The sequence below is a fragment of the Siphateles boraxobius genome, unplaced genomic scaffold (genome assembly GCF_051911475.1).
Source record: "Siphateles boraxobius isolate OS27281-9 unplaced genomic scaffold, OSU_SipBor_1 12, whole genome shotgun sequence".
In the NCBI taxonomy this organism is placed as follows: domain Eukaryota; kingdom Metazoa; phylum Chordata; class Actinopteri; order Cypriniformes; family Leuciscidae; genus Siphateles; species Siphateles boraxobius.
In genome coordinates, this window is record NW_027508722.1 from 13,995,131 (window position 1) to 14,010,361 (window position 15,231).

Below are 15,231 nucleotides of genomic sequence, written 5' to 3' on the forward strand. Positions count from 1 at the left end.
TGATGAGCATGGTGCTTTTTTTTTTTTTGGTGTACTTTATCAGTCAAGAGTGCATAACATTATACATCATATTAGAGTTGACGTTTTCTAAAAAAAAAAAAAAGCAATTTAAAATATTTTCATACGATTCTATGTCCAAACAATCATCTTATAACAAAATTAATGTTTCAGATGTAGCTGCATATGACTTAGCCTTGAGACATTCTAGGATTGTGGGATTTATGGTGCAGCTCATCCTTTTTGCGCGCGCGTGTGTGTGTGTGTGTGTGTGTGTGTGTGTGTGTTAACGCAGAGGATTTAAGAGACTTTAGTTGCTTATAGTTCAGATGGCTGTTATATTTGCACATTTCTTCTTTCATATGCAATGTCCCCCCCTCTCCCTCTCATCCACCCACATACACAGATTATGTCACTGCTATTAATCTTATAGCATCAACAAGTGCAGTGTCTGCCATGATGTTCTTCCATCTCACTAAAACATTTACGGCTCCCGTTGTCTATAAAAAGTAAGTTCCGTCTGTGGTATCCTCTAATCACAGAGTTAAAGTGCTGAGGAGTGTGAATGGAGTGAGAGAAAGGTAGAGGTGCGCATGAAGAGGGAGGTGCAGGGTGTTCAAAAGGATGGGAGGGTTACTGTTGAATCATGATGGTCCTCTGGCAGATTGACCACAGCGAAATTGATTCGCTCTTCCCGTATAAACAAAGAGCAACAGGAACCAAAGAGGCTTAAGACTGAAAAGCGAGCATTTCACTTTGAGATTAACTGAGAGTGGCAGACTGAAAAAGGCAGAGAGATAAACACAAGAGGTGGACTGATAAAGAGGAAGGTGAGTAAAAAACTTTCACCTCGTTCTATGCTCAGATGTTAGTGACCATAGTTTATTTGACACTTTAAAGCTGAATTATGTTGGACTCAGCAAGCTTCAGTGAAATAACACATCTCTCTTGAACAAATTTGTTCTATTTATTCCTCGTTTTACTGTTTTGTTTCCTTCTTGTTCATAATATGTTCCCACTATTTTCCTCCGCGAATATTTTCTAAGTGAGAATGTTTTTGGTAGCACTATACAACAAGCTATACATCAACACTTTTTATTGCAATAGTTAAAATAACAATGAACAATATGTTTACAGCATTTATTTATCTGTTAATATTCATTTATAATTTTAATGACATTTTTAAAATTAAAAGATGTATAATATGAACTCAAAGTGAACAAATGTATATTTATAAATATAAAATGTAATAAAATATCTTAAAATATATTTTTAGATTTGAAAATTATTGTTCCTGGTTAGTTCATGGTAGTTTATGATATCTGATATTAATGTTAATACACTGTAAAAAAAAAAAAAACTTTTTTAAAGTACAATCAATTTGGAAGTACAACTTAAATTACATTAAACTGACTCAAGGAGTGGTTAAAAAAAACTTGTTTTGAGGAGTTAAAGCAATGTAACAATGTCATAACTTATTGATCATATAATTTTTTACAGTTATATAGAACATTACTGTAAAGTGCCACATGTAGTAATTTCCAGTAAGTTACATTTCCTTTCATGCACTGTGAACTAACATGAACAAACAATGAGTGACTTAATTTTTATTTACTAATATTAACAAAGATAAATAAATACTGTAACAAATGTATTGCTCATTGTTAGTTCATGTTAGTTAATACATTAACTAATGTTAACGAATGAGACATTATTGTAAAGTGTTACTGTTTTTCTAATAACTTGATAACATGCTTCAAAAGTCACATTTCTGTAATGTGCAGTCATACTTTATACAACAGAGGATTAATGCTTTGATAATATTTGTCAAAAGCAAAAAAAACTTTTGAAATATTTAAATTAATTTAAAGAGAAACAAAGTATTAATTTGGAATCCTATTACTTTTACACAAAATCATTTTGGTCTTACGGTTTAATGTTAAGAACATGAGCTTTAATACTTATGTTTGAATCTCCCACTCTATTTTTCCCAGATTTGTTTGATTTTCATGTAAGTCCAGCATGTTAGTTGAATGGATTTCATCAAAGCAGCACTGATGATGTCTTTCTCTGTCTCTGTTAGTTCATGTCTAAGAGAGGGAATGGGTCATGGATGGGGTCTGTCCCGTCCTCCGTCCCTCATGCCTTCCACTCACAACTCTCTTCATCCACTGACCTCAGCATAGCCATCTTCCTCATCATCACGGGTCAGTGACCTGTTTCATCATTATTAATGCTTCATTAGTATTTTTGAAGATATCTTTAATATTTTTAATATTTTAACAAATTAACAAATTTTGCAAGACCACTATTAAAAATGCTTTTTTGCATCACAGATTATTATCAGCATAACAATGTATGCCCCCATTTAGCAGACGCTTGTATTCAACGCGACAGTAATATTGGACACATGAACTGCATATTAAAATCTATTTATACTATAAAATTAATTAAAGTGCCCCGTTTTGCTTTTTTAAACGTTTTAATTTTGTTTTGGCGGTCTCCTATAATCGGTTTACATGCATAAGGTCAAAAAACACTTTACTTTTCTCACTATATAAAATGCAATACCTCTTTTCTCACAGTGTCTGAATCAAGGATTCAGTCTCTCTAAACTCCTCCTTTCTGAGAACCTTCTTTGCTCTGATTGGTCAGATGGCCCATTCTGTTGTGATTGGTCTACCACTTACAGCACTAAACACCCATTACCATTTCTGAATTTCAGCCCCGGAGGCTTCCTCAGTGGATATGCTTTAACAGTGCAAAAACCATGCATCTTCTCGACATGCTGACTGACAACACAAACCAAACTCTTTCAGGCCTCAGCTACAACTACAGTGTTTGAAGCAGGGCAAAGTAGTCGTTGATTGCGGGCAGCCAATGAAGACCATAGCAGAGAATGTCTAATAAGGGGAGAACTTAGTAAACTTCCGGCTTCTGAACTGGTTGCAGTTCCACTCTGGTTCCATATGAGGGCGCTCACAGGACGAGTGCAGAATGAATGGAGGTCTATGGAGCTATACCCCTCAAAATCCACTTTTCTCAGGATATAATTTTTTGTCTAGTAATTTGAATGTTGTATACGAAAGGAGATGCAAAGAAATTACACATTGCTGAGTGTTAGATATTTTAGAGTCACTAATTTGCTTTAAAAAGTCTTTTAAAATGTCAATGACGTCATACACATCATATCGACCAGAGATGCTGCTTTACGGCAATCCTTCAGTCACTTTGGTGCTTTCGCGCTCTGCATTTTCTCTTCTCTCGAGGCATCGACAACACAGCTGACACAGGTAAATACAGGTGCTAGAAGCGTTTTTGTTTTGTTGTTTTAAAAGACCACGACGAAAATACACACACACATTCTGATCCCGCTTCGGATGCCACGATGCCATCAAGCGGTATCTCTGGTCGTAACCAGTCCTTCACTGACCAATCAGCGTTCATTAGCAGAATGCTAGCGTGTTATGGGCAACAACAACTCAACCTGTAAGAAATCGAAAGGACATAAGTACTCGTTCATTCAGCTTTCGACCTATAACCCATGTTGAACTTGCAAAACCTACAATCAAATCAGAGATTTCTGAACGGCAATCGGCTGAAAGAGACAAATTTAGCCATCTAGCCCCATAGACTCCCATTCATTTTGCACTCATGGGCGATCGCCCCCAGTGGAACTCTGGTGGAACTACAACCAAAATTCGGTACAATAGGACTTAATAGGGAGTGGCCAAGCTCTCCGTAGACGGGCTCTGACTATAGGCTGGCATTATGCAAATTATTGACAAATTTATGTAGGTTTGTGCAGGAAGTGAGTCTGGAATTACTGAAGACTCAATTCAGGTAGTTCAGAATCAGAATCTACATTTGTCGTGATCTTTTGAACTTTGCTGACCTTTACATTTACAAACATATATATAACACACTAGATGAAAGGTAAGAGGGACTTTAAGAGGTACATCAATAAATGGTAACACTTGACATATATCATGTTTTGTTGATAGGTTTTTGTAAAGCAAGTGTTTTATGGCAGTGTTTTGGTAACTACTACTGATCTGCAGTCAGAACCTAAGCAATGTAAAGACACCTGCCCTCTACAATCAATACACTGATTTGCACAGCAATGACACAGCCATTTAAAAACTGCAGTGCAACCAGAGGGGTTTACATGCAGCAGATCTAACACAGTTATGTTTGTCTTACAATGGCTCTGGGTTTGGAAGGATCATATGTATTGGTGTGCTTGTATGAAAAAATAATCTGACCGTAATAAGATAATATTGATAACATCAATTCCACATTTTTGCTCCCTGCAAAAAAAAAAGAAGTAATTTTTCTGTACACAGAACATAGAATTGTTATGCTAAAAAAACATTGGTTCATAGATTGACTAAAAGTGACCTTACAATTAAAAAAAACATAAATTATGCATGAATTAATCGTTTTTAACTTATAAAAGATTTTGTCCCATTAAAATATATATTAATATTTTATTCAAATTATTTATATTCAACAAAACTACAAACCATTTAACAATCAATCAATACTTAGCTCACAATATTTTTTAGCCTACTGCAAAAAAATAAAAATAAATTAAATTTATAAAAAGTTATATATAGTTCAATGGAAAATCATTTAAAATAAAATAATTTTAATTCATGACATAAATCACTTTATTCTATAAAACCTATTTAGTTTGAATTCATTTTAAGTAACTACATTTAAATAATAAATATTGTTTTGTTTTGTTATCTTAAACCCCCAAAATGTCAGGTGGTGCAACTGTCCGAACAAATGAACAAACTAAGAAAACTATTTAAAATGGTGTCTTAATAATAAAACTAAAAACTAAATACTATGCATCATTTTCAGGTTTGAAACCTTTCATATAAACAAATTGTATAAATATCACTAGTTTTAAAGCTGTTGAGATAATTGAAAACCTTTTGTCCAGTATTTTGTATATCCTTAAATATCAGGGTGGCAAAACTGCAAACATGGCTCTTTTATTATAAATTGACAAGTTAGTAACAGTAACATGATAATGCATCATCCAGAAGCGAAATGAAGTGAAATGGTTTGTAGATTTCTCTCAAATACTGGTAAAAACGGCTCATTTCCAGTATGGGTAAAAGTTGGTACAATTTCCATGTCAGGTGGTACAAGTGGCCTATATATACATAGGCCTACAACTGGTTGTACGCCTGACATAAAAACAGTCAAAAAATGAATTTAAACACTTTGAAATGTTATTTAACAATTGAGACTTGCATGTTTAAACACATTGTTCATGACTCAAAATATGCATTACATCAGTTTTGTACATTTTTGTACATCATTTGTCGATGACCCATATAGGCCTATATATATATATACACTGTGTGTATATATATATATATATATATATATATATATATATATAAATTTTAAAAACCTTACTGTAAAATGACATGTATTGTCCCATTAAAAACAAATATAGGCCTATATTTTTAATATTAAAATGATCTATTTCATTTATTTCTGGCTTTTTTTATTAGGTCTACCTTAAATATAACTGAACTTTTGGTCTGTGTAAGATGACGGTCGACACTAAGATCTACGTTTCTGTCCCAGGTGTGGTGTCGGTGGTTGGGAATGGGCTGGTTTTGGTGGTTTACGGTCAGAGGAGAAAGAAGCTCAGAGCACACGAGCTGATGACAATCAATCTGGCAGTTTGTGACTTCGGCTACAGCCTGCTGGGGGCGCCGTGTCTCATCATCTCAAGGTAACACCACTGCACTGACCACAAGTTTACATAGAGCATGGTTAACATGTATGAACCGTGGTTAACTAGTGAAGGGTTTCACTAGTTTGTTAGGCATGGCAATAGTGTACATTACAAGTATATAAAAGCCCTCTTGACTTAAGCCTGTAGTAGTCTACGACATTGTGTGGATAATGCATCACTCGCTCTTGTTATTATCCGTGTGAGTATCAATCAAGGTCAAAGTATTAAAGTTAAAAAAGAAGATTGACAGTCCGAATATAAGCCATTGATGACGCTATTACATAATGTAGAACATCTATGCAAGGAATAATATTGATCTGATTTGACTTTAGAGAGGATTTAACAGGGCATCAGGGAAAAACACTTTAGATGTGCTTTATTTTTTATTATTGCTTTATTTAATTCAAATCTTTATACTTCTCTGAATGACAGGATTTTGAGGAAAAAGAAAACAAAAAATCCTAACACTATCGATGGAATTTGGAGTGGATTCTTAAGGGGCCAAAAGGGTTTCACTTTTATGTTGCTGTTAACGTTAAGTTCAGACGACTCCGCCTGATGAGAAACTTGTGTTAAAGAGGCAGCGGAACACCAAAACGTTATGTTTATTGTTTTAACTAAAGAATATTTCGGCTAATATAGGTAAACTTAACTTAGGCTACTCATCAATTAATAGTATCACCGTTACGACAGCGACCGGCTTAGAGTCAGAAAAAGGCAACAACAACAACAACAAAAGAACATTCTGACGAAAAAAAGGATAAATTATGATGGTTTGCTGTTAACATTATCTGAAAACATTTGAAAATGTTTGTTTTACATAAAATATAAATAGTATAATAACCTTTTTGGAGTTTTCTCTTTTGTCGATGCATTAACTGCCACAGCCACTTCCATCGAGTAGCATACAAGAAACCTCTCTTGCCATTGGTCAGTATTTCGCGGCCAAGTTCACTACTGTAAATGGATTTACAGCAGAGAAGAATTATAGTAGTGACCATATATTTTCCCGTAAAACCCATAATCAAAAAACCCTAACCCTTTCGATGGAAATTGGAGTGGATTCTCAAAGGGCCAAAAGGGTTTCACTTTTATGTTGCTGAAAGTATTTTTTCCTCCCACAAACCACCAAAACATGCCCTCAGGTGAAGGAAAATATATAAATACTTATGTGGAAAAAAAGAAGAGAAAATAGAGTGTGTGGGAAAAAAATCATCATGCCTGACTTTTTGGCTTGTGGACTTGTATAAACATACAACATAACCACAGTTTATAAAAAAAAACTTTTAAAGTGTAGTCTTAGAGAAAATAAACTGCAGAATCATCACATCTGCAGAATATGAGCATATTAAATAGTTCTTATGGATATTTTTTGGATTTGCTGTGCTCAGGATTTTGTTAGTGCTCTAATTTTTTTTTTTTCTGCTTGTCTCTCTTAGTCTTTCCCATGCATGGATTTTCGGGGAAACGGGATGTATGTGGTATGGGATTCAGGGCTTTGTTTTTGGTATTGGGTCTCTCATCACCACCTGCCTTATCTCCCTCGACCGCTGCTTCAAAATCTGTAGCTTTCGATATGGTAATTCTCACTTTTTTATAGTTTGTAGTGTCTTTTTTTTTAGATTTTCAGTTTTGTACATTATGATTTGAATTCTTAAACATTACTGAGACTTGCAATTAAGGTACAATTAAGGCCTACCCGGTCATTCGTTTCCACAGCAGGATGAAAGTACAGAATTTGTTTGTCCTTGTTGGACAGAAGAAGAAAAAAGAGCAACCTCAAATAAGAGCACAAATCAAAGTATTAGTATAATTGCCTTAATATTACTGAATAGTTTGTATGATATTAATAGGTTACTTATCTGTAAGAACGATATTACATAAGCACAATGCCACTTAGTCAAAGTGGAATCTACAATGTAATTATATTAAATAAAATTTTTTTTACCGAACTATTTTGATCAGCTAAGTCAAGTACATTTTTCAATAAAAAAATAAATAAAATTTAACATTTTAGCACTTATATTTTCTCAGGCAGAGAGAGAACAGCAAATTCTGAGAAAATGAGATCACTTAAGCTGATTTGTAATTGAAGAAATTTATTTCGATACAATTGCCATAATTACAATTTGAGTCCCTAAAAAGTATAGCATCTCATTGCACAAAATCAACAAAAAGATTATAGTTGTCATTTATGCCTATTCAGTGCAAAACATAGATTCATTTTTCTGATGGATTGCGCATCTTTCAGCTAACAGTATCATCAGGCTGGGACAATCAATACAATAATACATTTCAGTCCTTTGCAGCAACTATGGAGCCATCTAGCAAGCTCTTAGATGTTTATTAATGAACCTTTTCCTTTGTCTCAGGTCAGTGGATTGAAAGAAAGCATGCCTCTCAGTCTGTCGCTCTGGTGTGGATCTATACATTGTTCTGGGCCTCACTTCCGGCATTTGGGTTTGGTAGTTATGGCCCGGAACCGTTTGGAACCAGCTGCACCATAAACTGGTAGTGAACCATAGCCATTGGTAACTCAGTAAAGCGGTTGCTAACCAATTCCCCAGTGATCTGTTGGTGTTTTCAGAATGCATTCACAAGGGCTTTCAAAAGACTTTCACTTTTAAGCAGCTGAAAGTTATTTTACCCACAAACCAGAGCATATGTGTTGATGTGTTCATGCATTGCTTCCTGTGGCCTCAGGTGGAGAATGAAGTCTTCACTCAATGATAGAGTCTATATTTTCCTGATACTGTCGCTCTGCTTCGGAGTTCCCACCCTCACTATCATCGTTTCATACATTGCTATCCTCATCAGGGTGAGATAAACAGAGATATTATCAATATTAAATGGATTATAAAACACTTATTTGAAGCTAAGATGATTTTACCTCATTCTGATATAAAAAGTGTCATGTTTATTTGACAGTTAACTGCCATTGCCATTGTTGACTGAAAAAGCGTTAAGGTGAATTGAAGTGTTGCTACAGTGTTGTGTGATTTCAGGTGTATCGGTCTGGCCGCATATTGGCTTCAATCCCTTCTTCAAATGTCACTCACAACAGCAAAGATCTTCGGCTGACAAAGGTACAAGCTCTAACCGATCACCCAGAATACATTTGGAAAGGACCCTCTTCTTAGACATAACTATTTTACGTAACTATTTAATGAGGTGGCGATTTTGTAAGTATTCATACTATTTGATTTGAACGAAAACATACATTTTTCAGGAAAAAAAGTAATTATGAAGGACCACCCCTAAACCTAACCCTTAGTGGTGTGTATGCAGGTCGTACAAAAATATAAGAATGAGATTATACGGATTCATATGAATTCACCACCAATTGGCCAAAACGTATAGGGGCCTAATAGTTATGAAATGACAAGAAAGCGTATTGGTTGTTATTGTTCACAAATAAAATAAAATAAATAATAATAAAAAATTGTAAAAAAATATATATTTTTTTTTTAAATACTAAAATTTATAAATAAATAAATTACTGTAAAACAAATGGAGCTAAATTAAATAAATGAAAAAAGGTGAATGGCTACAAATTAATTTTAGTTTTTGGTATACCTTGACAGCCTGCTTGCTTTAAAGTTGGTAGGAAATTAGAAGTTGTGATTTTCTGAATAGCAATAACAGTAAACTATGCTGAGAATTATTTTTTAATGATAGCAGTTAGCACAACTTTGACGGTCTTGAAACACTAAAAGATAAATAAATACATAAAAGGGACAAAAACCAAACTAAATAAAAAATACTACCTTAAAAAAAACTATAAATAGCCCTGCTGATTTCATAGGGGACATTATTGGCCCCATTTATCACAGGTCACGTACAACGGATGTCTCCCTTAATTCTGGCCCTATTTTACCACCCCATTCTTTTTCATGATTCACATACAATTTCTAATTTCCTTGTAGTATACAGTTTCTGAAACTTTCTGTTGCAGATAGCAGCAGTGGTGTGTTCCTCATTTCTGATAGCCTGGACTCCCTATGCGATTGTTTCACTGTACTCGGCTTTAACTGCTAGAGAAGAGCACCTCGCGGAAGCCGGAGGAACGGCTGTCCCGGGAGGAATTTCAGGAACAGCCGTCGGCCATGGCGGAGGCTTCTCTGATGTCTTTGGGTTTCCCTTCCTCATGAACTGGACCTCTTCAGAACATTTCGGAGATGCTTTTGGTACCTGGAGGAACATGACTTCAGATCATTCCCATTCAGTAGGGCATCATGGATCCAGTTCAACTGCGGATTCTGCACATGGAGGAATGAAGGAACACCGGCCACATCTTGTGTCCATCCTGAAGCCAGAGGTCACGCTCATCCCTGCTATGTTTGCCAAATCCCACTGCATGATAAACCCCTTCATATACCAGATCATGAACCGCGACTTCAGGGAGGACGTCTATGATCTCCTTTGCTTGAGAGGAAAAGATGGAGAGAGAAGGAGAGGAAGGAGCACAGATGGAAGTGATTCTGAAGGTCAGGAGCTAAATGATTAGATTACTATCTATCTATCTATCTATCTATCTATCTATCTATCTATCTATCTGTCCGTCCGTCCGTCCGTCCATCTATCCCTCTATCTGTCTATCAACCCGTCCGTCCGTATATCTATCTATCTATCTATCTATCTATCTATCTATCCGTCCGTCCGTCCATCTATCCCTCTATCTGTCTATCAACCCGTCCGTCCGTATATCTATCTATCTATCTATCTATCTATCTATCTATCCGTCCGTCCATCTATCCCTCTATCAACCCGTCCGTCCGTATATCTATCTATCTATCTATCTATCTATCTATCTATCTATCTATCTATCTATCTATCTATCTATCTATCCGTCCGTATATCTATCTATCTATCTATCTATCTATCTATCTATCTATCTATCTATCTATCTATCTATCTATCTATCTATCTATCCGTCCGTATATCCCTCTATCCCTCTATCCCTCTATCTATCTATCTATCTATCTATCTATCTATCTATCTATCTATCTATCTATCTATCTATCTACGTTTCTATTTATTTAAATTTCTCTGTATTTTTCTCACATTTCTGTTTCTATTTCTGTATTTTCCACACATGCAGGTCATCGTGGAAGCATCACTCTCTCTTATATTCACAGCTGGAGAAGAAGAAGCACACCTACAAGCCAGCCATCTGGGGAGCGTGTGAAAAAAGATTCCTCTCGGAAAAGTAGAGGGAAGAGAGGGTCCTGTCAGGACAATGCATCAGTCGGGTGGGCATCCTTGGACACTACAAACTTAGATACACAGGCCAACTTAGAAAGAGAGAGGGGGAAGCAGGTGGAAGGAGAGATGAAAAACGATTTAGAGAATCCACCAGCTTGTTGATGGGTGAGGAGTGATGCCTGCTGATATCTAAGACCGAAACAGTAGTTCTAAATGCAGTTAGTTTGCATAGCTCAAAATATATGTTTTTTAGTTAAAATATAGTGGGTTTTTTTCTATAAGTGTCATCCAGTGTGCGATTTTACGCACTAATGCACTCATTCAGTTTCACTTCTTCTCTGTTCTTTGACACATGAAGCTCGAGTAAGTATTTTCATATTTATTTTGTCCTTTGTATGTTTATTATGGAATCCAATGTATTTATTTATTTATTTATTAATCTTTTGTGAAACCAAATATTTTATGAATTTACATATTGTATTTATGTTTTTATATAGGCTCGTTAGAGAGCACTATCGAGTCCAATGTATTGCAAAATACTCTTTCTGAATAAATGTGAAATGTAAATAAAATGTACAACAGTGAAAAGACTTTGATATGTTTATTTTGTAGTTTGCAAATTAAAAATAAATAAACCAGAAGCCCTATAAGACCCAATGAAGTAGGCTACAATGGCTATTTGTTGCAGATTTATGACGTCAGCGTTGCTTTGTTAATATGATGCATGGGGTAATATGTTTTTACCGTAAGTGCCCCTCTAGAGCAAACACAGGAGGGGAATAGCATACAGACAGCTGTTAGTCGCTTTCGAACAGTGATATATTATACATAAATATTCGTTTTCGTATTTCATCTACCAAATATTATTTTGCAGCTCTGGAATATTCAAATACTCAGACAAGAGGGGACAGATACTGCTGATGTTACGGTAATGTCCGACAGATTCTATTGACTGGAGCGCTGCAGAGACTCGAGCACTCAAGTGTATTCAGGTTTCCAGGCAGGGAAGCCACAAGACATTCGTTTGGACCTATTTTAAATGTATTTCGCTAACGTTTTTACAATATACTTTGCTTGTTAGAATAGAGCTATTGCGTGCTTCTGTAATTACTCCACATTGTTGGCTTTTATCGCTTGCTGCAGTGAGAGTCGCGTCTATTCATCCTTACTCAGCATTCACGCACAAGCTGTAATACTCTTATCTCCTTACATAAGGCTTTAACGAGTTAAATGTGGACATTGCCGTGTCACTGGGTCGTTAAACACTATTGACTTTGAAATCAAGCCGTTAATTGTTTTGAGGTCAGACTTTTGAAGTCAGACATAGCTGGTGTTCATGCCCGATCTGCAGCGCTTCAGTTTTCCGTACCGTAGCATGAATTCACCTCTCCATCATCATCATCAGCAGCAGCAGCAGCATCAGCATCAGAATCCAGAAGGACCCGGCCACCCCGATTCTCCCTCCGGTTTACTCCCCGAGGCTGCTGTCCTCGGTGCTCCTGACACATCGTCTTTTTTCCTCGAAGAACAACACGGCCCTACTGGCGTCTCCCAAAACGCATTTGATCTTACTGCATCCTCTTACCTGCACTTCAGTCCATCCTTCCACTGGTCCCAACCTCCTCCACCAACAGCCATGGCACTGAGGAACGACCTGGGATCAAATATAAGCGTCCTGAAGACCCTCAATCTGCGGTTCCGATGCTTTCTGGCTAAAGTGCATGAACTAGAGAGACGCAATAAGATATTGGAGTTACAGCTGCAGCAGGCTTTAAACAGCAATAATGCGGGTGGATGCGTGGAAGACCGAAAGACCAAAGACATGGGTGTCCAGACTGGGTTTATTGGGCCTATTGCTGTCCGGCCTGGGTCGCTGTCCTTCCAAAACACCAACAACTCTGCCAAAAGACCCACTACATTGTTTATGCCTTCTCTTACGAATGTCCTCAAGCTTGAGCCCAATAAAGCCGACGATGTGACCACAACTGACCTAAACACCAACAGAAACCCAACCATCACGGTGAGTCTGTCAACACCCACCATCGAACCCGCCTCGGCCAACACCAATAACTCTAATAATACTCCACAAGTGAGCAGCGTTGGCATCGGGACGTCTCCCAACCCTCCTCCCCGCTTTCTTCCGGGCACTATCTGGTCCTACAACCACACTCGTAAACTGGGAAGCGGGTCAGAGACTCGGGTCACTAGCCCTGGAGTATCGTGGGTCCACCCGGACGGTGTGGGTGTCCAGATAGACACCATCACCCCAGAGATCAGAGCACTTTACAACGTCCTGGCCAAAATCAAAAGGGAGAGGGATGAGTACAAGCGAAGGTGAATATAAAGATAATATAGATGCTTATTATTGCTGAATGTTTGTTTATGAGAAAAAGTTTCTGTGTGTGGCCCTTATGACAAACCTCTGCTGCAAAGTCTTCCTTTTGTTTTAGGAGTGTAGAGAGTCATGATGGCTTCTTTGGGGCATGGTTGCAATTTGAATGACCTCTGGGGATCTAGAAAAAAAAAACTTCATATTTTGTGCTAATGCTAACTTTAAATACCAAATATTTTTGGCAGTGGTTATTTACACTAAATTTAGATAGCAATAGATACCATTTACACTAAGTGAAATAGCAATAAATTATATTTGCACTGTAAAAATAGCATTAAGCATTAAGTGTAAATAGTAGTTAGATGCCATTTATACTAATAAATGGTGGCATATATTTGCACCTCAGTGTTGTTGTACATTAAACGATATGCAATAATAACAGAGTGTAAATGGTTATATTTATTAAAATTATTAAATTGATGCCCCTTATTAGTTCAATAAAGCCCTTCCTACCCCTAACCATAACCAATAAACACGTTATTATTAAACACACGTTAGACACTTTTTTATTGTTTTCTTCAGGTAACACTTTATTTTAAGCTGACGTAGTTACACGTTTACTACATGTACTTACTACATTAATAACAGTAAATTATGCATAATTACAAGTAACTAACCATAAACCAAACCCTAACTGTAACCCTGTAGTAAGTTCATGTAGTTATTTAATATTGCTCAGTACTTATTTGAGTACAATAGAACTATGTCACCTTAAAATAAACAATAACCTTTCTTTTTTTATTGAAAATAAATGCCTTTCCGATCTGATGGGAAAAGGGAGTAGAGCGAGTTCAGCAAAGGTGGATACGAACTCGATTTGCATCAAAACATTATGCCACGCACTTTAACCCTACACAATTGCTACTGTTGACAATCCAGCGTCTTCTGTAATTTTGTTTGGCCCAGCCAGACGTCCACACTTAGTGTAAATAGACAATCCGAATATTTTTTAATAGCCTATAAGTTCAAGAAATTATAACATTTGACTTTGATAATATAGACTAATTTGCGATGAAAATGTATTAAATTTAAAAAAAATGCAGAATACAAGCATTTTCACTTTTGAACTCCATTGTATTGTCCAATCCAAAACTTTATTTCTTGTACACTGGGCTATTTGAGCATGTTCCAGTGTCCTGCCGTTCTGGTGCTGAGGGGAACCTGACTGGCATTGACCTCTGATAACCTGTGCATCAGTCACGAACAAACCTTGTTTCAATGCAGAGCAGACTGCAGTCAGACTGCAGACTGTGGTTACTTTTCAAACCTGAAAACTCTCGAACCTGCTGGTGTTCAAGACCACAACAAAAACAACTAGCCATCCTGCAAGGGGAATTTGTAAAAAAAAAAAAAACAAGACCGAGTTGTGACTTGCAACTTTTATGAGATAAAATAGAGCATAAATCATCTGCTGGCAGTCATATGCAGAGACATGAAGTAGACTTCTCTACTTATGTCTTTATTTCTCACGGCTGCTGAAGTTATTTGATTCAATCTGAGATCATTGAATAGAGTTTTGCCAAATATACGGGATAAATTTACTTTTAGTAATCTGTGAAGGTGATATGAGGTGGTGGTGGAGATAAATGAACTTTAAAAGGGACTCTAACGATTGGTAAATACCAAAGGGTTTTGTTAGTTGCCAAGCTGGAGTTGAACATGAGAAGCAAAAGGAAGAAAGATAAAATGTACAGTATTTAGAAGATAAGAATCAGCTGGAGGGGAAATAATGTGTGTTACTCAGAAATGGTGGTATTCAGTCAGGCCCATGGGTCTTTTTATGTCCAAACCTGCAGAAGCCAGAGCGCCGCATTCCACCTGCTTCATTCACATACAGCAGTTTCATATATCTGACCGGCAGATCGCAAAC

General features: G+C 36.6%; 2 protein-coding genes across 4 annotated transcripts in view; both read left to right on the forward strand.

Annotated features, from left to right (window-relative positions):
- Positions 1–502: 502 nt before the first annotated feature.
- Positions 503–11,544, forward strand: opn9 (opsin 9). 2 transcript variants are annotated; one of them, XM_077208919.1, is made up of 9 exons: positions 503–827; positions 2,081–2,204; positions 5,611–5,761; positions 7,204–7,343; positions 8,137–8,275; positions 8,468–8,582; positions 8,770–8,850; positions 9,720–10,251; positions 10,903–11,087. In XM_077208919.1, exons 2-9 carry the CDS (start codon positions 2,084–2,086, stop codon positions 10,950–10,952), a joined length of 1,329 nt encoding a protein of 442 aa, XP_077065034.1. In that variant the 5' UTR covers positions 503–827; positions 2,081–2,083; the 3' UTR covers positions 10,953–11,087. The 2 variants fall into 2 exon arrangements, with proteins under 2 accessions (XP_077065034.1, XP_077065025.1); XM_077208910.1 differs by having other exon boundaries at positions 509–827; positions 10,866–11,544.
- Positions 11,545–11,940: 396 nt separating this feature from the next.
- iffo1b (intermediate filament family orphan 1b) overlaps positions 11,941–15,231 on the forward strand; it is a 30,512-nt gene continuing 27,221 nt past the window's right edge. The window contains exon 1 of one of the 2 annotated variants that reach the window (XM_077208930.1): positions 11,941–13,303. In XM_077208930.1, the coding sequence (XP_077065045.1) occupies positions 12,306–13,303 (998 nt within the window). In that variant the 5' untranslated portion in view covers positions 11,941–12,305. The remainder of the gene's footprint in view (positions 13,304–15,231) is intronic. The other variant, XR_013195984.1, reaches the window with a different exon arrangement.

Excerpts from the sequence above, each read along its gene's own strand:
- opn9 (XM_077208910.1), top strand. The coding sequence starts at position 2,084 with ATGTCTAAGAGAGGGAATGGGTCATGGATGGGGTCTGTCCCGTCCTCC. Across the intron at positions 8,583-8,769 it reads ACATTGCTATCCTCATCAGG|GTGTATCGGTCTGGCCGCAT; the intron begins GTGAGATAAACA and ends GTGTGATTTCAG. Across the intron at positions 8,851-9,719 it reads AAGATCTTCGGCTGACAAAG|ATAGCAGCAGTGGTGTGTTC; the intron begins GTACAAGCTCTA and ends TTTCTGTTGCAG.